Raw genomic sequence first — 27667 nt, forward strand, 5'->3', positions numbered from 1 at the left:
GAGTCTTTATTGGGTATGTGGAGCCAGGCAGAGCCACAAAGCCCCATTTCCAGGCTTGGGGAAGTCCTCCATCAGCCCCATCTGCTTTTGGGGGTCTACCAAGCCACTGCCTGTACAAAAAAGCGAAACTGCAGAATGAAACACATCCATGAGAAGAAAGAGAATTCTACAGCTGTCCTCTAGCTTTTTATCTGGAAGCCAAACATAAACAAGACCCCAGTTAAGCTGAGTAACATCCCTAGTTTTTGAAAAAGGGAAGAACTGAACAATTTTTACTGGGCACACGCAAGTGGGAGCAAGAGGCTTAAGCTCAAATGCTGATGCTGAACTAGAGGAAACTGCCCCACAAATAACAATAGTTCAATGAGAAAAGCTGGTGCTTGGATTGATTCACACATAATACTAAGTCATGATGTCCTTAGACAGACGTGGTCTGTTTGAACATGCAAATGCAGCCCACCAGACTTACCATGGCTGCCTTGTTTTTTGTCAGCAAACCTTGATTCATTGGCTTAGAAACCACAGTTTGTTGTAACTACGGATTGGCATTATTCCTGAACCCAGCAGCCTTAGCCTGGTTTCTTTGGTCACCCTGACCCAGATGCTTCCTAAGTTACAGAGCCAAGAGCAGTGGAAAACAAACCAAGCTTTGGAGAAATGTGCCCAAGGCCTTGAACAAATCACTAAGTGGAAGTTGGTGGTGTTGGTCTGTTTTCCAAGTGAGGGTTGGAAGAAGAGTAGTTTCTGGTGCAAAAAGGTGCCTGGGTACCTTGAACTGTGTTTGGTCAGTCTCTGTCAGCCACTGTGAAGCTTGGCCTATTCCATGTGCGGCCTGCACACATTTCCTTCCCTTCTATACACCCTGCCCTATGAAATCACTCTGATATTTAAAAGGTTATTGGTAATTCACTCTTAGTTGGTTCAATTGTCTCCATGTACAAGAGCTTGCATTTAGGATGGCCCTGGGATTCTTCTGTGTCAAGCCCTGAGTAGCTCTCCAGGCTTGACACACTCTTCAGTGTGGTGTAGTGGGTAAGAGCGGTAGTCTCGTAATCTGGTGAACCAGGTTCGCTTCCCTGCTCCTCCACATGCAGCGGCTGGGTGACCTTGGGCCAGTCACACTTCTTTGAAGTCTCTCAGCCTCATTTACCTCACAGAGTGTTTGTTGTGGGGGAGGAAGGGAAAGGAGATTGTGAGCCGCTTTGAGACTCCTTAGGGTAGTGATAAAGCGGGATATCAAATCCAAACTCCTCCTCCTCCTCCTCCTCCTCCTCTCTCTCTCTCTCTCTCTCTCTGTGTGTGTGTGTGTGTGTGTGATGCATCAGCATGACTCAAGGACAATTGCTGGGCAGATTATACAGATGTATATTTTAAGCTCTGCCCTTTGAAGAAACTGCTCAACAGTTAATTAAATGCATGATCTGCAAACCCCCACCCCACCTGGCAAGTTTTGCTTGTTCACCCACCTTATTTCCAAGATAAATAACAAGGCCATCTATCTCTTCTCTTATTTTATTCATTTATTTTTGCTTTCTCAAACTTTCCATCTGCGTCCGGGCCTCCTCTCTTGCTTGCCCTTGAAGGAAGCATATTCTATCTTTTCGTAGCTTGAGGTTTAATCTCTTCCCGTAGTTTCCACAGTATCTTTAAGAATATCTTTCTGACTCTTCTGGTGATGATTGTTGGCCGTGTGTACCATATTCGTTATTTTAGACTAGTAATGTGTGCCAGGAGAACTGAATCCATATTTTGTTTGTTGATTTATTAACTTGTTAACTGCTTACAGAAAACCCATAATTAAACAAGAAAAGAAACAACAAAAAGGAGAAACTTCTATGTCACCATAGTGCAGTGTAGTATTACACCCTATTCTGGCAATGAAGTTGCAGGAATGCCCCTCCAGAAAGTTTTGGCCGGGGTGGGGTGTTCCCCACCCCTTGAGTTGTGTAACAGATGAGCAGGTACCAAGTCTGAACAAAAATATCCATCAGAGCCACTCCCTTGGCTTCCCTGCATTCTTGAGTAAGCTAATCATCAAGTGCTAATTGCCAGACTGTCTCGTACCAAGTTTTAAAAGAAAGATTGCCCACTTCCTTCCAATTTCCAGTCTGACCACTGCTAAGCATATCATTACTAATGGTTTGCAGTATCTGGGGAATAATGTCTCCTGAGAAAAGGTGGAGAGGAACGTCAGGCAGAATCGTTTGTCTAATTAGCCAAGTATAGAAAAAAATGTGGAGCCAAATGTGGAGTTCCAAACACACCCACCATTGATAAAACCCATGTGTTTCATATACCCTCCAGTGAAGTGTGGACAGGTTAGAGTTAATGTAAATGAGCTTGCCTGGTGTCCAATGCCAGGCTCAGTTTGAGCATAGCCCCTTTATTGAGTGCTGAGGTAGTTGACAGATAAACCCTAGACCACATGCCAGACTATTGAGTTTCTGGAATTGGGCAGCCAGGATCGGATTCCCATGCCAGCAGCCATCCCCATACTTAATATTCAGCAAAAGTGTATACACCTTAGAGACTATCACCTTAAGGCACTTAGCAGCTGGCCTAAGATCTTCAAAGGCTTCTCAGGGTGCATGGAGCACCGTTTATCCTTAATAACCAGTTGGCAAGTGAGTAAATTTGGAACCAATTAACACTGAGATGCCTTAGGGCAGGCATCCCCAACCTTCGGCCCTCCAGATGTTTTGGACTACAGTTCCCATCATCCCTGACCACTGGTCCTGCTAGCTAGGGATCATGGGAGTTGTAGGCCAAAACATCTGGAGGGCCGCAGGTTGGGGATGCCTGCCTTAGGGCATTTTGAAGTTTGCCAATAGAGAGGGGCTTCCCCTGTCATGCACCATGGTTGACTTCTCTGTTTCCAAGATCAGAATCAACAACGAGGTTCTGGTGAGCCCCGAAACCCCCACTCATAGGAGGCAGCACTTGCTGTATCTCTGTGTGAGTCACTGCTCTGAGAGACCTCCTCCTAGCCTTCCCCTTCTCAGCACTGCAGAAATACTTGCTAGAAGGATGACCTTGCAGGAGCAGAACGTTAAAACGGTAATGCAGGAAGTCAATGTGATAAACATGATGCTCACGCTTAAGTATGTGCTTGGCCACTGAGTTTATGGTCCTCTATAATCAGCGTGTTTGTATTTGTTTTGCTCTCATAACAGGATTGATGTTTCTCAGAACGACCTTCCCTGGGAATTCATGACCGACCGCCTACCCAGCATTCTGTTTTTCCCTCATGATCGGTAAATTTCCCCTTTTCTGGTTCTTTCTTCTGTGTTTTGAGGTTAAAATGTATCATCAATATTGACAGTTGCCTTAAAGCAGGGACACTCTCTTCTCTCCTCTCTCCACCCTGACCAGTGGCTTGCCAGTGGAGGCTCCCTAGGGGTTGCCATTGCCTGCCAGCTTCCTCTTCCTCTTTTGAGTTCCCTTTGTAGAACTCAGCAGGGAGGTAGCTGAGCGGACAACAAGAATTAGTTGACTCTGCCTTTCATTGGCTCCACCTGTTGTCAATCTCTCTGCCTTCTGCCCAGCGGGCACCAGCCACCACTGGTCTAAACCAATCACTTGCAAAGGGCTTTCAAAAATTAGGCCTGCATGCAGCCCATGGGGCACAGATTGCATCCCCTGCCCCAAACCACCCTGGCTGTAAAAAGAATAGAGCGGTCAAGGCTTCTCTTGGCTTTCCACAGGCACGCTGTGTTAACTTTCCATTCAGGGAGGCGGGCCTCGTGCCAGTTCTCAGCAGATCCTGCTTAGAAGTCCTTGCTGAATGGAAAAACAAAGCACCGAGCTCAGTCCATGTAGGCCTCTACCAGAAAGCAATCATTTGCGAAGCCTGGGTTTAAATTCCTGCAATACATAACCTGAAACAGGCAACAAACCAGTCTAATCGAGGCGGCTCCATTTCCACCACCGCCGCTTTCCTCCTGGCGCTCAGCCACGAAGATTTCAGAAAGCTCTGTTGACCTTATTCCAGACAGCCTTATCACCACCACCACCCTTGCAAAGTAGGTCAGTATTATCTTCTTGTCGCTCTGCCCAGGAGGAGGAGCAGAGTCAGAGACTCAGCAGCTGCCTGAGGGTACCTTGTCATAGCAGAGGGAAGGTCTGAAGCAGGGACCTCTCAGCCTTTTAGCCGCTATTTTTATTTTCCCCGGAGGAATTCTGAGCAAAGGCTGCAGAGTTTCATCGGCAGGATCAAAACCCCGCTGCTACCCCCTTGTTCCGCGTGCAGAAATAGACATGCTGCTCATGTGCCCTTCCTTGCTCTGTAATCTGGAGTGCTCGAGGGGGGCTGGGAATGCTGGCTCTAGTTCAATGACAAGTTAATTAATCTAATTCTTTTGCTTTTATTGCCTTGGAAGAGAAAGAATGCAGTTAGCCACAGGTCCCCTGGCCTGTGCCTGCAGTTGTTTTGGATTCCCCCCCCTCCACCTTCTTAGTGATAGTTCGTGTCTTGCATCTAAGATGCAGCTGACAATGTCATTTGCTCTTGCTCATATACAGCCCCAGAGGTCCGTTCTGTGTTGTCTGCAGTAATGGAGTCAGTGCGCGCTTCTGCAAACCTAGCATTGTGCCGATTAGGAACATTTCATTTCATTTCCATGGGGAAGTTTGATGTAGCCAGAGGGATATATAACGTATATGTGGGATTCAACAGATGTGCAGCTTGGACCGTGCTTGTCCAAAGTTCACGCAACTGCTTTCGCAAACGTGTTTTATGTTCTTGCCCCTGCGTTGTTTTTCTCTCTCTTCCTGCTCTGGTTGCAGAGTCAGGGGAAGTTCAATCCTGTAGGAAAAACAAAGCTCACAGTAGGTGACCCATGAAGTTGCAACTGGGACGTCTTCAAGCAAGGGCAAAAGCCGCTGGCTGGGCTTGTCAGGGCCAAGATCCTCAGCTTGCCAGCCTCTCACTTCATGGGAACAGAGCATGGCAAGGCAAGAGGGGAGCAGCAGCCCGCAGCAGCTTTTTGCAAGCGAGATTTCGCAAGCCAGCCTGCTGCTGCTGCTGCTGAGCACAGCCAGTATTTCTTGCCCTTCTTGCTTCTGGGATGGAAACTGCCTGGGCAGATACTGCAGGCAATTTGATTAAGCTGTCCTAAGTTTAGTATCCATCACAGAGTTCTAAAGGAAATACTGTACCAGTTTATTGCACTGCCAAGCTGATTCCCCTTTGGACTACAGTTCCCCCCCCAGCACAGCTGATGGGAACTGTAGTCCAGAACACCCAGAGGAACCAGCTTGGCACAAGAGACGGCGCGCCAGGTTGCCTGCCATGTGAAACACCACAAAGCAATCAAGCAGGGGCTTCTCAGCACATCTGAAACAGGTGTCTGTGGATACGTGAGCCATCTAGAAAAATGTTTTTGTGTATGTGGACTTCTTGGTAAGGCGATTCCAGCTCTATTTTCCAGAGGCTCCAGTTGTGGCATGTTTGAGCCACACAACTTTTACCTCCCTCCTGGATCCCAGTGCTTAGAAGCATGCACAAGACAAATCGTATCCTAGGATGCGGCTTCCGTAGCAGGGCAGGCAGTTTCTGTCCAACACATTCCTGCCCGACTGGAAGCACTAAGAGCTTCTTATGTATTTTATCTGGTTGCAGTCCCTCCAGCAACTCTGCTGTTAGTGTTATACCCTCCTTCCCGGTATGTGGATATCTCAGAGACTTGTAACTCACTGTTACATCTGAACTAAAATGGCCCTTCCACACTGGAAGAACCATTTTGAGGGCAAAGGGGAGGATGAGCTTGTGGTTGTTTTTTTAAAGCAACCCTTGTTTTGCAACCTCTCCCTTTGGGAGGTGGACTGTTGCCATCAACAATTCCACCACCCCAAAGCCAACCACAGCAGCACCAGAGTTCCCAGAGCCTAATTTTTAAACTGGAAGTGCCACAGATGGAACCTGGCGTTCAAACCATGTGCCCCTTTCCTCGTAGCAGATCTCACCCATTTTCTCTTTAAACTTTTCCCAGGAAGGAGCAAAGTGTGAAGTTCCCTGCGGAATTCCCGGTCACCCTTCCCAACCTCCTCAAATTCATCCTCTGCCACTCCAGCCAGCCTTCCCCTGCGTCCGGCCCGGAGCCCTGCCTCAAAGGTTGCCTTCGGCGGGAGGCGATGCTCCAGCAAGGCCACATCTCCCACTTGCAGAGGGAGGTGGAGAAGCTGCGAGCAGAGATCCAGGCCCTCCACCAGGCGCAAGCTCAGCTCCAAGGCCAGCTCTCCGAAGCCAGGAGGGAGGGGCAGAGGCTCCAGCAGGAGACACGCATCCTGAGGAAGCAGCACGGGGCCCTGCAGAGCCAGCGCGAACATTTGCAGGGGCTGTATGAGCAGAAGACCCGGGAGCTGGAAGACATGGCCGAGAAGCTGCAAGAGCTGGCTGACGCCTCTGAAAACCTCCTCACCGAGAACACGCTACTCAAAGTGCTGGTGGCTTCGGTGGAGAGAGAACTGGGGACCAAAACCGAGCCGGAGTTCAGCCTTCCCAAGGAGGAGGAGGTGGTAGAAGAAGCTGGCTTGGCTGCTGAACCAGCTCCGGACACTTTCCACGAAGCAGAGCAGAACGCCAACACGATCGAGGGCAGAATAGCTCCCGAGCACAGCAAAGAAAACTGGACAGAATAGCTTTTGTAAAGCAAGACACACACAGAAGGAACCCCACACAAATCAAGTTTAGTCTCAACTGAGAACATCTTTATGGAAACTTTATTGAAATTTCATTGTAAAGACTTTTGTGGGGGGTGGGGGGCTGGACTAAATAAAAATCAAAGGATATTTTTATAATGAGTCACTGAACCAGATAGACGAAGCCTGCGATGTTGACAACAGTCTGGGGACTGACTCTTTGCACTTTACAATTGCACTAATTTGATAGCTTTTGTATCAATTTAACCTAAATTAAAGCGATTTGGTTGGAGGGTGGCAGTGTAAAAGCTCCTCTTCTTCTCCCTGCTGTCCTTAGTTACAAGCCAGAGCCCCTTTTGGCTGCATCAGGTTTATCTCCACAGTTCAAATTAATTATGATTTCTGCTTCCTGGGTAATTTCCAAATTGGTCGCCTTTGCTAATTCGTTTGTAGAATTGACAGGATTAAAAAAGTGCATGCAATTCCCCCCTTCACTGCAAATTCAACTTTACAAAAAAAGGGGGGCATCCCCCAGTCCCTTTTCTAAGCTTTTGGATTTGATAATTTTACTGACGTTTAAAACAAAAACACAATTGCCCTTAATACACAGTCCATTGAGATCTTGAAAAATAAAAGGCAGAAAAGAAAACTAGCTCAACCTCCTCCTCAAAACCTGTTTTCTGGTTTGGAGATGTTAGCAACTTACATATCATTTGGGGAGGAGGGTTCTTACAACTTGTGCTGTTCTAAATTTCCTGTTGCTTGACTCACAGATCTGGTATAAAAGCAGTGGTTTTCTGGGCAACCCTGGGTTTTGGGAACAGAGTCTGCAAAGCTCCAAGCATGCATATGATCCCAAAGTTGATGGAGCCTTCTTTCTCCCCGCTTACCAGGACCTGTGCATATATGTTAATGCTCCCTCGCAGAAGACCCTAAGTCGCATTTGCAGCCTGAAGGAGTGGTGATGGCCACAGCCTTATACAGTCGTACCCTGGAAGTCAAACGGAATCCGTTCCGGAAGTCCATTCAACTTAGAAAACATTTGAAAACCAAAGCACGGCTTCCGATTGGCTGCCGGAAGCTCCTGCAGCCAATCGGAAACCCCATCGGATGTTTGGCTTCCAAAAATAGTTCACAAACCAGAAGTGTCACTTCCGGGTTTGCAACATTTGGGAGCCAAAACATTTGGGAACTAACCTGTTCGACTTCCAAGGTAAGAGTGTGGCTTTAAAGGGGGAACAAGACAAATGCATGGAGAGAAGGCAGTGGCTATTAGTCATGGCTGCTAAATGGCACCAGCAGTGACCAGTTGTTGGGGGGCAACGAGGGGAAAGGGGTGTCCGTGCTCTGCTTGTGAGATTTCTTGCAGACACCCGGTGGGGCCATTCTTGGGGACAGGAATCTGGATTAAATGGACCTTTAGCATCTTGAAGCGGGGCTGTCTTTGCACTTTCTTTGGCATTTTTCTATATTGGGGGATATTAACTTCCTCCAGCTGTTCACAAAAATGTTAAAGTATAAATTAAAAGAGGCAACAAAGCAGATGGGATGCCAGCAGCAGGGACCAAAAGCCAGCTTAAAATAATCAGCCCCAGGACAAACACATACCTAAAACATCTGGACAAATAATTCTGAGAAGTTCTCAGGTACAGGACTGAAGAGGGTGAAAGCCAGTGGTGGTACAGTGGTTAGAGTGTTGGACTGTGACCTGGGAGACCAGGGTTCGAATCCCCACTCGGCCAGGAAGCTCGCTGGGTGAACCCTTGGGCCACTCTCTCAGCCTAACCTACCTCACAGGGTTGTTGTGGGGAATTAAATGAGGAGCAGAAGAGCTATGGAGGACCACCCCAAGCTCCGTGGAGAAAAAGGGATATAAATGCAACAAATAAGAACTGAAACAGAAATGTCCAGCCATGCCCCCAGTTGACAGAGGGGCCTGCATTTTAGGGCCTCTGCTGTCAATCTCAATGGGCGTGACTGCCCCATGGCTCCAAGATGACTTAGGAAAAAGAGACACTGTCGAAAGCATCTTCCAGCCGCCCTTCCCATGTTCTACTGGTCTGTCTAGCTTGACTTCCCAAGGCTTCGGGTACAGAAAGTCCCAACTCCCTTACGCAAGGTCCTCCTTCATTAAAAGCAGGGGTGTGTGAATCAGGAACTCTCCCTCCAAGGCTTCCCACAGACCCACCAGCGACCTGCACCAGGTCTGCATTAAATAGTCAAAACTGAATTTCTGTTGCATTTTTTATATATTTCTCGCATTGTATTTTATTGGACCGCAGTTTTAATTCAATGGAACGTCAATTGTAATACAATAAAATACGGTGCAAGAAATAAGAGCACTAATACAATTAGGAAAACATCTAGTGCAGCGCACTGCAATTGCTGCAACAGGCAAGAAAATCATTAAGCGGTCCACCAAAACCAGCAGTTTTCAAGTGGCGTGGTGTGTGGAGTTTTGGAAACCCTGTACTAGTGAGCACAAAATGCCACCAGAGCTGGGTCCTGCCTTCTTACTCTTCTACATAGAATTGTGGCATTTGAAGGGACCCCAAGGGTCATCCAGTCTAACCCCTCTGCAATGCAGGAATCTTTTGCCCAACGTGGGGCTTGAACCCACGACCCAGATATTAAGAGTCTCATGCTGTACCACCTTTGCAGTCTAAACAAAAAAATTTTTTCCTTCCAGTAGCACCTTAAAGACCAACTAAGTTAGGTCTTGGTATGAGCTTTCGTGTGCATGCACACGAAAGCTCATACCAAGAACTAACTTAGTTGGTCTTTAAGGTGCTACTGGAAGGAAAAAATTTTTTTGTTTTGACTATGGCAGACCAACACGGCTACCTTTCTGTAACTGCACCTTTGCAGTGTCAGCTGAGCAGCACTCGCTTCCACTAATCCTACAATGTGGCATCAGCTGTGCATTGGACTCGCAGAATATGCACCTGTTGAGCAATCACTGATCTGGACAGGGAGGACAAAGAAGAGCCATGTTCAAGAACAGCGCCCCAATTCTACACATTTGCTCAAATGTTCAGAAGGGCAGCTGGCACACTTAGAAACTGGGAGGGGATCTGGCAATGGAAGCACTCTAGAGGTTAAGAAGAAGAGTTTGCATCTGATATCCCGCTTTATCACTACCCGAAGGAGTCTCAAAGCGGCTAACATTCTCCTTTCCCTTCCTCCCCCACAACAAACACTCTGTGAGGCGAGTGGGGCTGAAAGACTTCAGAGAAGTGTGACTAGCCCAAGGTCACCCAGCAGCTGCATGTGGAGGAGCGGGGAAGCGAACCCGGTTCACCAGATTACGAGTCCACCGTTCTTAACCACTACACCACACTGGCTCAAGAACACAAGAAGAGCCTGCTGGATCAGGCCAATGGCCCAAATAAGTCCAGCATCCTGTTCTCATAGTGGCCAAGCAGATGCCCGCAAGGAGGATCCGAGCGCAAGAGCACTCTTTTCTCCAGTGGCTCCCAGCAGCTGGCATTCAGAAGCATTACAGTCATGCCTCGGGTTACAGACGCTTCAGGTTGCGTTTTTTCTGGTTATGGACCCGCCGGAACCCAGAAGTACTGGAACTGGTTACTTCCGGGTTTCGGCAGTTGCGCATGCGCAGAAGCGCTAAATCATGCATTGTGCATGTGCAGAAGCACCGAATTGCAACCCATGCGTGCACAGACACGCTGCTGCGGGTTGCTAACGTGCATCCCACACGGATCACGTTCACAACCCGAGCATCCACTGTACTACTCTATCGGTTAGCTTGTCCCAGGCAAGAAGCAGCTAGGAGTCCTAGGAGTGAGGGAATAGTGCAGGCCTGCTGAAAATGAGACTGTTGGCCTCTGCTCGAGTGACTTTGGATCACACCCTGGGCTGCCCAAGCACCTGTTGCCTAAAATCAGAGGAGCTGGTCCAGGATGGGCCGTCCCCCACCCTTGCTTGCCTATTCTCCTTCTCCACGACATGCCTTTCCTACTGCTAAGCAACACAGCTGGCAACAAATTCTAGAAGGGGAACAAAAGCAGGTGGAGTCAACTGGACCAAAAGGATAGAGGACTACATAACTCAAGATGGCAGCCTAGGAGCTCCAGGAAGGGCTGATAAGAGTGGAGAGCTGCTGCCAGTCTCTCTGTAGACCAGAACCAGGAGCCCCGTGGGGAAAAGGGTGGCACTATTCGCTGGAAGCTGATAGCACGATTATTTGGGTGCAGCAGCAGCCAAAAGACTCTGTAGTGAGCACTGCAACAGGCCTTTGCAGCTGGCTCCCCTACTGCAGCCTGCTCCAGCCTTGCGTTTTCCTCCCTGGTGAGCGACAAGTCACCTTCGTTTCCAAGGAAGTTTAAGCGGGGAGGTTAACAAGAGGCCTGCAAATCTCCCTCTGCTATCAAGTGTGGGATGCCAGCTGCCACTACTCTCTGGGACCTGCCTTCTGCTGTCTACGACACGTTTCCCAGCAAGTAAACAGAGCTGAAAATCTGTCCCGGGTCCATAGGACGGTGGGGAAGAGCTCTGTGCTGGTTCTCAGAAACGGCTCCTCCTAACCCCATGCGGCAGCAGGCCTTGGTCTGCCACTTTGGGCGCTGTGCCCTATTGCTGGCCCTCCTCAGCTTCCAAGAGATCTACAGGCAAGGGAACAGCAGCGCCCTGGCAAGAGCGAGGTTAACGGGCCATGACCCTCTCTGTTCCTCTTTCGGCCTGGCTAGGCGATTCGAGTTACAGCAAAATGGCTTGAGAGGGGAAGTTTCCGAAAAGTAGGGGGGTGAGCCGATTTTGCAGAGAGCCTCACTGGTGATTAGGGGGCTTTCCCAGAAAAATAAATCAGTTCAATTTTTCTGTGCAAATTACTCTAAATTTACAGTCATTTGCATTTTGAGAATTCAGAGAAGTTTCTGGTGCCCTCGAACAACAGTAGCCAACATGGTGCCCTTAATGTGTGGCTAGACTCCAGCTCCCTTCGTCCCAGCCGACTGACCATGGGGGCTGGGATGGTTGGAGCCAAAGTCCAAAACTCGAGGGGAGCTATCTAATATAGCAACTTTTATTTTACTGCTGTTTAGCAAACAAAGCTAACTAAGCACTTCGAAAGTGCCACCCTCACCTGATGATGTATTTGCAGTTGGCACCCATATTTTAATTATTACTTAATGAGCTTTTGGAGAAAAATGCCGGATAGTTTACAGGGAAATGTTCCGCCCTGCTCCCGTCTTGCTTGAAAAAATAAAATAAGGGAGGGGGAGAAAGAGACTGTCTTCTACCACAAAACCTTACCAAAGAAACACAACTGGGGTATTATGGAAACTGGCAAAGATGAAAAAAAGATGAACAAAGGAAAGACTGTCTGCTCTGTCAAGTTATTTACAGGAGCCCTGTCATTTTAAGAAAGCAAACGGCATTTTATTTACAAAATACACAGATCCCGAGCTCTATACAGCTGAGCGAAAAGTCATGTGGATCTTGATAAAACAAGAGGTTGTCTACAAGTGTCCTGGCAGCCAGGAGTGCATGTAAACCATCAGTGCACCAGGAGATAAATTAGGGACTAGTTACATGAGAACAGCTTTTAAAAGTGGGAGCCTCAGCAGGGGGGCCAGAAAGCATTTCTTTACTCGCATGCTTACTACCAAAGCAGGCCTGCTCAGCCACCAACCACCAAGTCCACCAGCAGCCTTCCGACTATGTACCCATATTTTTTAGAGTGGGGGGGTGGGGAGGAGAAAACACAGCTGTCATTAGCTGCTTGCTTCGGACTTGGTTAGACGTGGCAGCTTCCTCACAGCCACTATGCTTGCAGAGCACTCGACATCACTACGATCGGTCACAGCGTCACCAAAAAGCACATTTCTTTCCTTGCGCCTTTTGGCTTCGGCCCCCTACTTAAAAACACATTTTAAAAAACACACAATCAACCTGCATTCCAGGAGTTTTTGAGCAGCCCCCAAGTCCAGAGAAAATCCACTTCCCTGCTTCAACAACAGCTGCAACAAGCTACTATGACTCGGAAGGGTTGCTCGCCAATGGACAAGCGGGCGATTCAAAGGACAGCCTCTTCGACCCTCAAGGTCCCCATCTAGTAACTAAAGGAGACACCTTCTTCCTATCACACCTACCCGAAAAGGCCTTGAAGGAAATAACTGAGCAAGAGATCCTTGCCTGCCATGGAGAACAACACTTCCTTATTTGCGCTGGGGAAAAACATGGCATCTAGGAAGATCCCACCAAGAGCTACGAAGGAGACGATGAAGCAGATTTGCATCACCGGAAGCAGCTTCCGATCAAGGAAGACTGTTGAGAGCCGAAGGTGGGGTGGGCTGGGGGGCGGGAAGCAGGCTTGGAAAGGAAAAATTGGGCCTTAATGGTTTGTTGATTTTCTAGCATATAGGGTTGTTGTCTTTTGAAGGAAATTGAAGCATTAAAAAAAACCTAAAAACACAGCTGCAACAGCCCCCTCCCCAAAAAACGAAGCACATGTAAAAGAACCCCCTCCCCGCTTCCCACCCCACCCCCCAGTTTGGCTTTGGAGAAATCCCATCGGCGGCCATGCGTCTTCCCGGAATCCAGGAGTGCTGCTCTTCTCCCTGCCACCCCGGCAAAAGCGCATCTGTCCCGTTCCGCGCTGAGGCTGCCTATGTACACGGCCAGTTCACAGTTGAAGTTCACATTATGTCAGTAGCTCCGTTCCGAAGAGGCTCAGTGGAATAATTCAAGTAACAGGCCGAGTGTTGCCATTCCCCTTTCCCAATGCCGCACCCCCCCATGTCCCCCAACTGTCCATTGCCGGCAATGGACCTTGTGCCAAAAAAGGAGGCGATGCTCAAGGGGCGGAGAGGAAGCCGTCCTCAGTGCATACATAGCCACAGGACAAACCTCTCGTTCCGGGAGGGCGAGGTTTGCTTCACAGTACCGGTTCCCCAAAACCCGGCCACGCAGACCCCCCCTTTCCCCAGACAGCCAGTTAGCTGTGAGCCTCGGTGCCATTGGGGGTCAGCTTGGTTTTCCTCTCCATGCCCGGCCCGCGGGCAGAATACTGCACCAGGAGGAAGGGCTCTTTGGTCTCTCCCTCACCCACGATGCTCTCCTCGTCCTCCGACTGGCTGATCCTCTGCAGGCGCAGGTAACACCAGCAACCCAGGATCAGGGCGCCCAGAGCAGCAATAGCGATCAGGATGACGATGACCGTCACCACCCCGGTGGTCGGGCTGTGGTCCATGATTGACATGGCTGCCTCTGACGACGACCGGCCACAGGCTGCCGGTTTATCCGTTTGGAGCCGGTCAGTCGGAAGAGGCGTTCAGCTGCTCCTTAGCTCCTGGAATATAAGGAGAACAGATTTCAATTCTTGTTTTCCGATTAATCCCTTACTTGCTACACACAAGAGGGTCCCAAGCAGTGCTAGAAACTCAAGATGTATAAGCTAGGCGCTAATTAAGTTGGAGGTGTTAAAACACACTATAATTGGGGTCCTGGCCCGGGAGGCCTTGGGCTAAGGGCTGCAGCTTGATGATAAGCGCTGCTGCTTTTGTGGCAGAAGGTGACAGCTGTAATTCCAGATATCTCCTGGCAGGGCTACGAAGGAGCTATTTGGAGCCTAGCATTCGGCGGACTAGTTTCTACCACTGCGTCCAACCCCCAGCAATGCAGGACTCTTTCACCCAAAGTGAGGCTTGAACCCATGACCCTAAGAGTCTCGTGCTATATCAGCTGACGTTTTGGAACCCCCATCAGCCCCCAACAGAACAGCCTATCATGAGGGATGATGGGAGCTGTTGTCCAACCTAAGAGGTAAAGGACCCCTGGACATTTAAGTGCAGTCAAAGGCAACTATGCAGTTGCAGTGCTCATCTCGCTTTCAGGCCAAGGGAGTCGGCGTTTGTCTACAGACAGCTTTCCAGGTCATGTGTCCAGCAGGAGTAAACCGCTACTGGTGCACGGAGGACGCCATTTACCTTCCCGCCGCAGTGGTACCTATTTATCTACTTGCACTGGTGTGCTTTTGAACTGCAAAGTTGGCAGGAGCTGGGACAGAGCAACAGGAGCTCACCCCGTTGCGCGGATTCGAACCGTGATCAGCAAGCCCAAGAGGCTCAGTGGTTTAGACCACAGCGCCACCCACGTCCCTGTCGTCCAACGTACCCTCTGTCCAGGCAAGCCAGAGGCATAATCACAGCTGAAGGACAAATTCCAGTCAGGCAGAAACGCTCAAGGATGCAAAGCAGGGAGGATGAGGGGGTGTGGCCAAGAAAGGGTGTGGCCTGGGAAGAGTGCTGTCAGCTCAGCAGAGGGCCTTGGGGCAGGGCCTGAATTTGATCAATGTGCTTTATACCTAAAAGTCTCTACAAGGAGATGTAGACCTTAGTGGAGCGAAGATGCTGCCCATTCATTTGCTAAGGCACAGGTGGGTTCCAAGGGGCTTATCCTGACTCAACCGCAGTATTGCTGTCAGCTCACCACCCAGCCCCGTTCCTGCTGGTCTTTTGTCAGTCGCTCCAAGATCTCGGGTTTGCTTTTTATAGCTATTCCAGGCAATTACCAGAGGATGCTTGAAACCTTGCCAGCATCCTCCACGCTCTCCGAGCATCGGGTGTCAAAACTGTGGAGTGCAGATGCTCAAGGCGCTCCTATGGAGACCCGCAAGTTTCCGGAAGCATAAACCAAACTCCATCCATGCATTTGCCTGTGTCTGAAGCGCCCTTCCTCTCTTACACCCTTTTCAACCCGAGGGCCACATCCCATCCGGGCAGCCTCCCGAGGGCCACATACCAAGTTCTTATGAAAAGTCACCAGCGTTTTGAGTGTGAATTTCTTACGCATTCACGCCTGCATTTTATTTTCACTACCACATACATATTTTTTTTTTAGCAACATGTTACTGGGGTATACGCACTTTGCACGTTATTTGGCTAGAGAACTGCATTGCAAAACCTTTGAGAAGCTCAAATCTGGAAGGGCGGTGGGTGTTTTGGCTCCCATACTGTTTCAGAAAATTCAAGTTATAAAATTAAACATGAAATTGAGAAAGTGAGTAAGAGGAAACTGGATGGATTCAGGACAGATTAAGTCCTTCTTCGCACAGCACATAGTGAAACGATGCAATTCACTCCCTTGGGGAAGGCCACCCACTTAAAATCAGAGTATTGTAGAGCTGGAAGGGACCACAAGGGTCATCTAGTCTAACCCCCTGAAATTGACTTTAAAAGAGGATGGGAGAAAGTCATGGAGAGAAGGCTGGAATCCATCTTGGCTTTGCTCCACAGGCAGCAAAGCATTTGAGTATCAGCTGGACTCCCCACTGTTGGCCACTGTGAGAACAGAATGCTGGACAGGATGTGGGACACTGATCCAGCAAGTCTGTGACCTCATGAATTAGGGAGATGCACATTAAATGCAAACCAAGCCCAATTCCTCCCTCATCCTGACTCACAGGACTCTCGAGGTTCTCTTCCTCACACCACAGCCAGGGAGAAAGAGAGTAGTTATCCTCTGCTTCAAAGAACACAAAACCCTCAAAGCTGGCGCAACGGGTTCGGCATCTCCACAAGCGCACAGGGGTGAGAAGGCGCCGCCAACATGCCAACAAAGGGAAGGGAGCCCCGGATTGCACCACCTGCTCTTGCCATATGAGGGGAGATGGTACCAGTCCGCCCTGCAGGGTGCAACTGCCTGAGGGTGCAGAGGCTGCTGGATGAGGCCCAAAGCGCCCAGCTCCATCACCGTCTCCTCATAGCGGCCAGCCAGATGCCCGCAGGAAGCCAGAAATCAGGACCGGCGGGCAACGACACTCTCCCCATTTGCAATTCCCAGCCACTGCTGTGCAGACACAAAAACTTTAAAATGTGCTTCCACTGTTTGCAAGCTGTAATTCTGCCCTGAAAGGTATTTTAAGCCACCGACACCTCAGCTTTGCTTGAAGGAGCTTCTTATTTCAGACTTTGTCAACCTGGTGCCAGGTTGGGGGGGGAAGGGCTGTAGGTCCCCTTTGGCCAGTGATCAAAATTAGCCAGGCACATTTTGCACCTAGTTATTGGTCACTTGTGACCAAGCGAAGATGCCTGGGTGCCAGGATGGTGCCCCAAATCTCCACCAACCGGGGATAATTGGATCTGGACTGTTTTCATTCACTAATCCCCCAACCGGTAGAATTCTGTCAGCTATATTTTATCTGGGCAATCAGAATGAATTTCAGAAACCAAAATGCTTTTTTTCTGCGCAGCCCGGGCAGGAGCAGTGAACGTTAAGTTCATTGCCGTCGCTTGTCTTCACTTACCTGCCCTGCTCACAGTTGTGAAGAACACACTTATGTTATGAATGGTCCTTGTCACCATTAAGAAAAAAGAGGTATAGGCCAATATATACAGTGGTACCTTGGTTTACGAACTTAATTCGTTCCAGATGTCCGTTCTTAAACCAAGGCCTACTTTCCCACAGCAGCAGGGGGACTCAATTTACAAATGGAACAGACTCAACAGGAAGCGAAACACGTCCTCTTGAACAAACTAGATATTTAACTGAGAATCAATCACAGTCCATCATTTGAAAAATAAGACTTTAGAGCCGTCCTGCCCCCAAATGGCAACTGGATGACAGAAACCTTGGTTTAAGGAGCCATTTGGCTTCTAACACTGCCTTTGGCCTGAGTCAGTTGGACGCTTATTGTGTGCTTACTAGCTAAATAAGGTTGTTTAGATTGAGTTTTCAGCTGCTTAGATGGAGTAACAGGTGGGATCTGGGTGGGGTGGGGTGCGGGGCTTGGAACGAGATCCCAACAAGTGCTGGAGGCAGGGCAGTGATAGATAACAGGTGGTAGAGAAAGGATAGCAAACATTCTGCATTAACCACTCCAGGCTTCATTCCACAGCAGTGAAACCCAAGTTAGGAGACAACTATGGCATGGCCACACTGAAGATGGCATTAATAGTAGCCCTATCTAAAAAAAGGGGGGGGAATCTGGCAAGTCCCCTATGAGACTTACAACATTTGGGCTTTTTGATCTAGAAAAAAATATGACTAAAGTTATGGAAATGCCAGAGGTTTATACATTTTTTAAGACCATTGTGGTTTTGACAGGCTTTTAATGTGGGATCCCTTAATCAGATCTGTCATTATCGACGTTAGCTGCTTGCCAGCTCGATTTTCCGGTGCTCCGTTTTAACGTTTCCAGAACGGCTGTTGCGCTTCACAGCTGCTGGGTGACAACCATGGGGGGGCGGCTCTCTGACCCAAACTGCAGTTTCTGAACTTGAATGTAAGCATAATTAAAAGGTGACGTTGTCGCCCTGTACAGGATTAGAACTCAGAACCATCCAGGGAAACTGGGGTAGCCGAGTCAGGACAGAGAAAAGAGCCCTTTACACAGCAGTACAGTGGTACCTCAGGTTACATACGCTTCAGGTTACAGACTCTGCTAACCCAGAAATAGTGCTTCAGGTTAAGAACTTTGCTTCAGGATGAGAACAGAAATCGTGCTCTGGCGGCGCGGCGGCAGCGGGAGGCCCCATTAGCTAAAGTGGTGTTTCAGGTTAAGAACGGACCTCCGGAACGAATGAAGTACTTAACCCGAGGTACCACTGTATTAGAAACTAAGAAGCTCACTAGCAGGGCTTGTGTGCAAGAGCATCTCTCCTGCTGCTGTTCCCCAGAGACTAAGAACCACGACACAATTGTGGCTGGACTCACACAACCATTAGCACTATTTTCCTGATGTTTCCCTACCTGCTAATTGCAGCATTATATCTGAGCTTGGGCAACACAGACAAAAAACCCCCCAAACACTTCCAGATATACAGTGAAATATAGCACAAGTACAGAGCTCATTTCGGTGTTACTTGCTTCCAGGGGAAAAAAATAAGCGAACGACACGGAAATGAGTGCCATATTCCGCTATATTTCCAAAGCCGTGTGAAGGAAACTCAGATATAATGACGAAATTAACAGTTGGGGAAACGAAACGGCATGTGAATGCAGCTAGTGTCAAAGTCATCTCTCTGCAATGTCGAAGTAGATTTCGCCGTCCTCTGAAGAAATCACTGCAAAAAAGAGGGAAAGAACCCTGTATCGGGTCTAGACGAAGCGCTTTTTATCCCGAGCATGTTTTGAACATCAGCCTCTCCCAGGGGAAAAGCGGTCCCGTCCCCCCCCATAAAAGCCAGGTAGCTGGATCTGCTCAGTCTCTCCTGGCACGGACCATAAATCTCTCAGAACCTCACCAAGTCAGGGCAGGAGAACAACTCACACAAATCACAGCACTAGTCATCAACCCAGACAGTGGTGACACAAAGTCACAAGGCTTCTGCAAGCATGTTTTTTTGAAAAAGAGATGGGAAAGAAGATAAGAGGCTACAGGTCGCTCTTACTCCCAGTTGGAGGCCAGTTCATTAGGTCCACAGTGAGAGGGGGGGAAGTGGGGGTTATCCCAACAAAGCCTTCTATCAGGTGAAGGGACAACCACACTTTAAACCACTGCGCAACCTTTCCTCTAGATTAAGAACACAGGGATGCTGCAACTCTCCTCCAGAAAACTGGTATTTGGAGGCGCACTGTCCCTAAACAATCGTAGTAAAAAAAGCCACCAATAGGGGATTGGGGACTTGGCATCTGGAAGAACTGTAGAGTTAGAAGGGACCCCTGAGGTTCATCTAGTCCAACCTCCTAATGCAGGAATCTTTCAGCCCATGAGCTGTCTGAGAGCAGAACAGGCCATCTCAGAAACCGGCAGTCTCTTGTTCATCGAGACAATTATGCAGTGACGCTGGATGCCAACCCATCAGGGATGCTGTAGCAGTGGGAATCTTCAGTATCTCAAATGGGTTGGACTACAGGACCTTTGAGGTTGCTTTATCACTTATGAGCATGGTTCTAGTCCCACGATAATTCCCTGGCTCGGAAGAGAGGGGTGGGCCGCTATTACGGGCAGAAAAAAACCACACTCACTTAAAAAGCCCTGATTTTACATCACAGCACTTCACCTCCAAGGCAGCAGAAGCTCAAGGGACTGCTCTAGAAGTCTCCTGGTCTACAGCTCAGCTCTGCTTGGCTGTCACCATGTGCACAGAAAGCTGCTCTATGCATTGGGCGGCACTGCCAATATTCAGTGCCAAGGATTCTCAGGCAGGGACTCTTCCCCAGCTGTGCCTGGAGACGCCCGAAACTCAAGGTGGGACCTTCTACATGCAGAAGAGATGCCCCACCGCTCAGCCACAACTCCTCCCAGAAGGGTCCCAGCTGCATTTCTAATCCAGTGTCCATTCCAGTCTGCGGGCAAAGAGGATTACATAATCCCATTCGTGCCAAAAGCCCTTGATGGTGGAGGAGAAACCTGGCTATCTCGAGCCATACGGCAGCTCTGCGGCAAAGCAGTCCCCGGCGTCCGAAAAGCCGCCACCATAAACGATGCATGCAAACCCCATTGGCCAGAAGGAAATCAAGGGGACAGGTCATTTGTACATCGACGCCGAGGGGAGCGTCCCACACACTAACGACGGGTAGCACCAAGCAACACACAGACCGCCTCGGCTGAAAGGGCAAGCGCTCAATGGCTCATTATGCTCGCCAACTGACAGTTAACCAAGGCTGCAAAAATTGAGCATCTCTCCCCAGCCAATGGTGTTCCGCTGGCTGGAAGCATCAAAAGCTTTCTCCCCTCCCCCTGGGAAGCCCCTTTCCCCTCGCAAGCAAACCCTGGGGTATTCAGTTCAGTTTCCCCTCTGCCTCCTTCAGATTCTGCAAATTCTCTAGATCCCCGGAGAAATGCAACGCACAGCCCCCTTGGCCAGAAATAAACACAACCAGCTGCCCCCAACTCCCAGCGTCTGCAGTTGTCTGCTGAAGGCATCCTGACACCCCCTTCCTGTGCACTCCACTCCCTGCACAAATGCAACCACAGCTGTGGGGCAATGCGAACCTTTGGTGCGTGACATTTGGGGGGGCAAAACGTAAACAGACAGAGCAGGCTGTCCTTTGACAGGTTCCTCACCTCTGTCCAAACAGAGGGTCTGTTTGGTTTGGGGTTGATAGGAGCAGGGCTGTTGCAGGAGGAGGAAAAGGAAATATTCTGGGCGCAATTGTATATTTTTTCCCTGGGGAAGCAGGACGCAACTGAGTAAGAGCCGCGAGGAGAGTGCGCTGCCCTGGCCCCGCATGTCTTTGCATGCGCTGGGATGGCGACGTGAGCAGGGGGTGGGCTCTGCGCTCGGAGGCACATGGCGCAGAATGTGGTGGGTGTGTGTGTGCGTGCATGTATGCACAGCCATGGGTAGGGACCCCCCCCCCCAAATCTTCGTCTAAAAGACAGATTTTACGAGGAGGGAGAAGAGAGAAGGATGCCTGAACCACGCAAGTCTGGAGGGGGCTGGGATCGGGGTGGGAGTGGGGGTTGCAATTCAACCTCAGCCAACTATACCAGGCCTCTCAATTGGGGGTGGGACACAGAAGACGAGGACCCTTCCCCCTCCACACCAGGCTGCCCGAACCGCGCCCCATGCACTGGGGCTTTGCGTGCATATTTTTTCGGGGGGGGGGTCGGCTTTGCTACGCATGCATGCAACGCAGGCGCGGCTTTTGCAACCTCAGCAGCCACCCCTCCAGCCCCTCTTTCCTTCCCCCCACCAACCAGGCTGCAGCCGCAGCAGCTCGGCTGTGCGCAGAGCCGGCCTCTTCCTTTGTTCGCGGTGGCGGAGGAGGGGCGCGGGTGGGGGAAGGGGGGGAAAAACGGGCCCCCGCCGGATCGAGGAGTCTTGGCGCCGCACTTTCCGCCTCTGCACCCTCCGCAACTTTTCTGCAACCGCCAAGGCTCGTCTAGAGAGAGGTGTTGGCGAGGGGGCTTCCCACGCGCCCCCCCTTTAAACTGCGCCTCTCATTTTTTTTGCAAAAGGATCTGGGGTGCGGGCCTAGCTTTCCGCCGAGGCCCCTATCTCCCACCCCCCGTATGCAAACATGCACGCACCCATACATGCAAGCAACCACCCATGCATTGCCTTCCTCCCCGCCCCCGATTCTCTGCAAGCGCCCGCCTCCCCCCACGGGAAAGCTCACCGGGAAGGCGCCCCGCGACGCCCGCCTGGCGCTGCTGCCCCTCGCTCGCTGGTGTTGTTGCTGCTGCAGCCCCCCCGCCGGCGCAGCCACCATCCCGGAGCCGCCGCTGCCGAGCGCCCCGAACTGCTGCCACCCGCGCCGGCGCCCGCTTTATATACCGCGGCGCAGCGGCCAATCCGCGGGCAGAGCTCCTGCCCGCTTAGCAACAGCTGACGGCCGAGGGGCGGGGGCGAAGCAGGCCACGCCCACTTACAGCCCCCACCTGCCTGTCCCGCCCCCAGCGGCGTTAAGGATGCAGAAATATACTCTTTGGGTTCCTCCAGTTCTCCACATTTCCAAATCGGTTTGGCGGATAACACTCTTTTTAAAGCCCCCAGGAAAAATAAATGAATCAGCGTCTCAGTGGGAATTTCACTTAATACAACGCGTTTTGTTTCTATTCTTTTGGCAGGCAGTACTGCTAGCCACGTAAAGCGATTTCCCCTGATATTATTAATTGTCATTATTTATATCCCGGCTTTTCTCACGCAAATTAAAGCGACCGAGACACAGGAAGCTAAATAAAACATATAAACGGTAATAGTTAAAAAGCAATTAAGCCTTAATAGTATTAAAACAATATACAGTGGTATCTTGGTTCTCAAACTTATCCGTTCCGGAAGTCCATTCCAAAACCAAGACGTGCTTTCCCATAGAAAGTAATGCAAAACAGATCAATCCGTTCCAGACTTTTAAAAACAACCTCTAAAACAGCAATTTAACATGGATTTTACTGGCTAACGAGACCACTGATCCATAAAATGAAAGCAATAATCAATATACTGTACTATAAAAAAAACCAACAGTATTGTAGATGATAAAAATGATTTTTTTCCCCTTACCTGCACTGATGAAAGTCATTGTTTGGATGGGGGGCTTTTATCCATTTCCGCAGTCACACAATCAGAAGCTGAACTGGGTTCCACACAGGCACAAAAACAAATTAACCAAAAAAGCTTCAAAAACAAAAATACAAAATAAATAGAAAAAACAAAAGAGCCAAACCTAATCCATTCCAGAAGTCTGTTTTACTTCTGAAATGTTCAAAAACCAAGGTGCAGCTTCTGATTGGTGCAGGCCCCCCGTGAAACAATAGCCGACTGCCGCATTGGACGTTCAACTTCCGAAAAGCATACAAAAACCAGAACACTTACTTCCGGGTTTTCGGCGTTTGAGAACCAAGATGTTTGAGAACCAAGGTGCCACTGTATTTTGCTAAGGATGCTGACCTCACAGAGCCACAGTTCCTGGCACGCTTAACAAACCAAAGTTCCCAGGATTCTCCAGGATTGTTGTTGTTTAGTCGTTTAGTCGTGTCCGACTCTTCGTGACCCCCTGGACCAGAGCACGCCAGGCACTCCTGTCCTCCACTGCCTCCCGCAGTTTGGTCAAACTCATGCTGGTAGCTTCGAGAACACTGTCCAACCATCTCGTCCTCTGTCGTCCCCTTCTCCTTGTGCCCTCCATATTTCCCAACATCAGGGTCTTTTCCAGGGAGTCTTCTCTTCTCATGAGGTGGCCAAAGTATTGGAGCCTCAGCTTCAGGATCTGTCCTTCCAGTGAGCACTGAGGGCTGATTTCCTTCAGAATGGATCGGTTTGATCTTCTTGCTGTCCATGGGACTCTCAAGAGTCTCCTCCAGCACCATAGGGCACTGTTAAAATTGTATAATTGTGTGTTGTGTTTGTGATCTGCCACCGGGTACCTGAGGGTGTTGCTCAAACCCTATCCTGACCAGAACCTTCAGATGGATTGATTCAAACTAGTGGAATAACCATCCCAGCTCACAGTTTAAAAGGGCATTCAAATTCTGTCCTCTTTTGCAGATCTGCCACACTATTATGGGATGTCCGGCTCTCTGGCAGGGCCGTATCCCAGATCTTAGGCAGCCGGTGGGTGTCCTCACTCTGCTATAAGGCTTTGAGACATGTGTCCTTTGATGAAAGCAGCTCGCCTGACAAATTGCTGCAGATGAACGAGATTTTGTAGCTTTTCATTTCCCATTATCGTGGGCTTCATTGCTGTGCAACAACGCAGCTCCCTCTTTCAATTAAGTGATAATTTGGTAAGCGCTCTTCTTTCGGATTTCCAGGCCTTTTCGCCTTCTCTGCAACAGAAGAGAGAGTTGTTGTGTTGCGTTTTTAAAGGGAAAATGCAGAACCAAGCAGAGCACACCTCCTTTGGGTCGGTCGGCAAGTCCTCTCCCTTTCCCGGCGGCTGAACAAGTTTAACATCATCGCCGTCGTCACACTGCCAGCCTCCAGTTAGCCTTCTCTGAACAGGCTCCACTGACTAAGTCGATCAACATGGTTCACTGCCCAAGGAGCCAGAGTCACATCGGCCTTGAACGAGCTTCGGGCAAACTGTGCATAGGACGTGTGTCATTATTGCTCAGCCAGCTTCTGTGTTGCAGAACACCCTCCTCCATATCTCTGTTGTAGCTCCAATAAAAGTAGAGAGAATGAGGCATCATAGAATTTTAAAACCGTAGAGCTGGGACCCGAGGGTCATCTAGTCCAACCCCCTGGCAATGCTAGAATCTCATCTAAAGCATCGATGACAGATGGCTAACCTCTGCTTAAAAACCTCCGAGGAAGGAGAGCCTTCCAGGGCAGGCCGTTCCCCTCTCCAACAGCTCTTACTGCCAGAAAGTTCTTCCTGCCATTTTGTTGGAATCTTCTTTCTTGTCACTTGAAGCCATGGGTTCGAGTCCTACCCTCCAGGGCAGGAGGAAACAAGCTTGCTCCATCTTCCATGTGACAGCCCTTCAGATATCTGACTATGTCTCTCATATCTCCTGCTTTCCAAGCCAAACTTACCCAGCTCCTTCAACCTTTCCTCATAAGGCTTCATTTCCAGATCAAGGAGATCAAAGAACATGCCTCAGTCCACATCACGTCATCCTTGAGATGTTTCTCCAGCAGCTGGTTATGCCCTCTGACTTGTTTATTTTATTTTATTTAATTTATGGAATTTATGTACAAATATTTTATTAATTTCTTTATAGGATTTTATTCACAGAATAAAATCAGAATATAAAACTGTCACTTCACTTCTTGCAGTGAGGGAACCGCCAGAAGGCCCTTGGAGCTGGACCTCAGTGTCTGGGCTGAACGATGGGGGTGGAGACGCTCCTTCAGGTATACAGGACCGAGGCTGTTTAGGACTTTATATATTATGTACAAATAAATACCGATAAGGAATGTTAATTTTGCACCTTTAACAAACTACAGTTCCCAGGCTTCTTTGGGGAAAGCAATGGCTGTAATATAACATAATAATAATATAATATAATATAATATAATATAATATAATATAATATAATATAATAATATAATATAATATAATATAATATAATATAATATAATAATATAATATAATATAATATAATATAATATAATAATAAGCTTGTAATGATAGCATAACATAACATAACATAAAACATAACATAACATCTGTCTAAATACAGCCTTAAATATAAAGTGCCTTAAAGAGAGGGAAATAAATACCCCCCCTTTCTCCTTTCACATCAAAAGGCAACAAGTTAATATATTTTCAGGAAACCAATTATGGGAGACATAGCTCCAAAGATGATCATCATGCAGATCCTTGATTGCTTCTGCATAAAGGAGAGGCCAGCACAATAACAAATCAGGGACAAAATTGTACTTAACAAGGGTAATTAGCAGGCTGGTGCTTGCATTCCCCCCAGGAACAGATGCCAGAGGGAAATAGAGAGGAGTCCGTGCCCACAATCCATAAACAAAGGCAGATTTATTTGCTCTCCCCCAAAACAGCCCATGACCAATAACCACACAGCTGAATGTTTACGGAGGGTTTGTTTGTTTCTATGCAAATTTGCATTATGAAAAAGCAACCTACTCAGGTGGTTAGGGGACGTGGGTGGCGCTGTGGTCTAAACCACTGAGCCTCTTGGGCTTGCCAATCAGAAGGTCGGCAGTTCGAATCCCCACGACAGCGTGAGCTCCCGTTGCTCGGTCCCTGCTCCTGCCAACCTAGCAGTTCAAAAGCATACCAGTGCAAGTAGATAAAAAGGTACCGCTCCAGCAGGAAGGTAAACGGCGTTTCCATGCGCTGCTCTGGTTTTGGTGTTCCGTTGCGGCAGAAGTGGCTTAGTCATGCTGGCCACATGACCCGGAAAAACTGTCTGCGGAGCAGACAAATGCCGGCTCTGCAACCCCAGAGTCGTTCACGACTGGACTTAACTGCCAGGGGTCCTTTACCTTACTCACATGGTTAACAACAGACCCCGATGCAACAGGCAATGCAAAAAGAGCTAAATCACAACAGATGTTGACAACCCCCTTCCAACTGGCCTCCTTTTAAGGTACGAAAACCAGGTCCAAATTAAAAAGGGTTGCAATGCATTTTGAAAGAGTGAGGCTGGATTTGAAAGGTGGTGAATAGGAGAAGGGCAGGGGTGGCTGGTCCCGGTAGGGCAGAAGCCAGGGAGCCCGACAGTAGGTGGCGCCAGAGCCCATGGCAGGCAGAATGAACTCATTCTGGCTTTGTCTCCCTGCTGAGTTCTACAAGGGCAACACTGAGATTGAGGAGGAAGCTGGCAGGCGTGTTAAGTACAATTGTTTAATTCACACTGAAATGGAGAATGCCTGTGTGTATTGCTGAAAGGGTTTAAAGGGAGGATTCCACTGCAGCTAAAGAGAATCAAGTAGAGCTCTCTGAGCTGCTTGTTGAGTGGAACCATCAATAATTAGCTGTTATTGTTGTCTGTCAGCTCTGATGTGGTGCTTTAACCTTAGATCACATGAAAGGTATTGGATTGCAAATGCGCCATCATGGAAGGGTGGTGGCTGCAGTCTTTGTTCCTGGGCACTGTAGAAGTACAGATGTGTAAATGAGTCTCCTGAAGAGAGAGAAAACAGTTTCAGGGAAGAAAAAGGATGCTATAAGGAGAAGGGCCTTTCCTTATAGGTCTGTTTGGAATTATCTTTTATTTCGAAGAAGGCAAACCTGTGCTGGACTTGCATGAGATATTCTATGGAATGTATTTTTTATGTTTTTCTTCTGTGTTGAGGAAAGCTCTGCAAATAATCTTTTGAATGATATCCAATGGATCTGGACAATGTTTCATTCCAAAAGGAGTCAGTTTTTCAGCATCCAGTCAATTCAAGCTGTGCAATATTAATATATTCAATAAGGCATGGCAACCCCCTCAACTGGTTGGAAGTAAGGCTGCAGGAAGGTGAGGGCTGACCGAGGTTGGTGGGGCAGTGCCTCATTTGGCCTAATTGACCGGCCTCCACTGGGGAGGGGCCTCTTTATTACAGCTAATGGGGAGAGGGAGGAAGCTCAACAGGTGCAGACATGCCAGGAAAGCCCAAAGACAGTGGTACTATTACCTTCTTTGATCTGGACACTATGGTGGGATCTAGACACATATTTTAAAAAATTGTGAAAATGCTTTTTTTGGGGGGAAAACTTTTTGAAAAATATATTGAATTTGTCATAGCTCACCATCGCCACCCAGTGTCACATTTGTATAATGCACTTTTTGTTGTTGTTTGTTGTTTAGTCGTTTAGTTGTGTCCGACTCTTCATGACCCCAGGGACCAGAGCATGCCAGGCACTCCAGTCTTCCACTGCCTCCTGCAGTTTGGTCAAACTCATGCTGGTAGCCTCAAGAACACTGTCCAACCATCTCGTCCTCTGTCGTCCCCTTCTCCTTGTGCCCTCCATCTTTCCCAACATCAGGGTCTTTTCCAGGGAGTCTTCCCTTCTCATGAGGTGGCCAAAGTATTGGAGTCTCAGCTTCAGGATCTGTCCTTCCAGTGAGCACTCAGGGCTGATTTCCTTCAGAATGGAGAGGTTTGATCTTCTTGCAGTCCATGGGACTCTCAAGAGTCTCCTCCAGCACCATAATTCAAAAGCATCAATTCTTCGGTGATCAGCCTTCTTTATGGTCCAGCTCTCACTTCCATAC

General features: G+C 48.9%; 2 protein-coding genes and 1 long non-coding RNA gene across 3 annotated transcripts in view; 1 reads left to right on the forward strand and 2 right to left on the reverse strand.

The window, feature by feature from the left end:
* Positions 1-6933, forward strand: part of TXNDC11 (thioredoxin domain containing 11) — a 39276-nt gene extending 32343 nt beyond the window's left edge. Inside the window, 2 exon segments of the mRNA XM_053364436.1 lie at positions 3174-3254; positions 5991-6933. Coding sequence (XP_053220411.1) covers positions 3174-3254; positions 5991-6639 — 730 coding nt within the window. The 3' untranslated portion in view covers positions 6640-6933.
* LOC128401419 (uncharacterized) lies at positions 6687-10215 on the reverse strand. Its single transcript, XR_008327469.1, has 2 exons — positions 9500-10215; positions 6687-9292 (listed from the first exon to the last, which is right to left on the reverse strand). It is a non-coding gene; the product is annotated as an uncharacterized LOC128401419 (long non-coding RNA).
* A 1768-nt stretch (positions 10216-11983) lies between these two features.
* Positions 11984-21803, reverse strand: SNN (stannin). Its single transcript, XM_053364810.1, has 2 exons — positions 21667-21803; positions 11984-13948 (listed from the first exon to the last, which is right to left on the reverse strand). The coding sequence occupies exon 2, from the start codon at positions 13856-13858 to the stop codon at positions 13595-13597; it is 264 nt and encodes an 87-aa protein (XP_053220785.1). The 5' UTR covers positions 13859-13948; positions 21667-21803; the 3' UTR covers positions 11984-13594.
* Positions 21804-27667: the final 5864 nt, after the last annotated feature.

Source organism: Podarcis raffonei, chromosome 14 (genome assembly GCF_027172205.1).
Source record: "Podarcis raffonei isolate rPodRaf1 chromosome 14, rPodRaf1.pri, whole genome shotgun sequence".
Taxonomy (NCBI): Eukaryota; Metazoa; Chordata; class Lepidosauria; order Squamata; family Lacertidae; genus Podarcis; species Podarcis raffonei.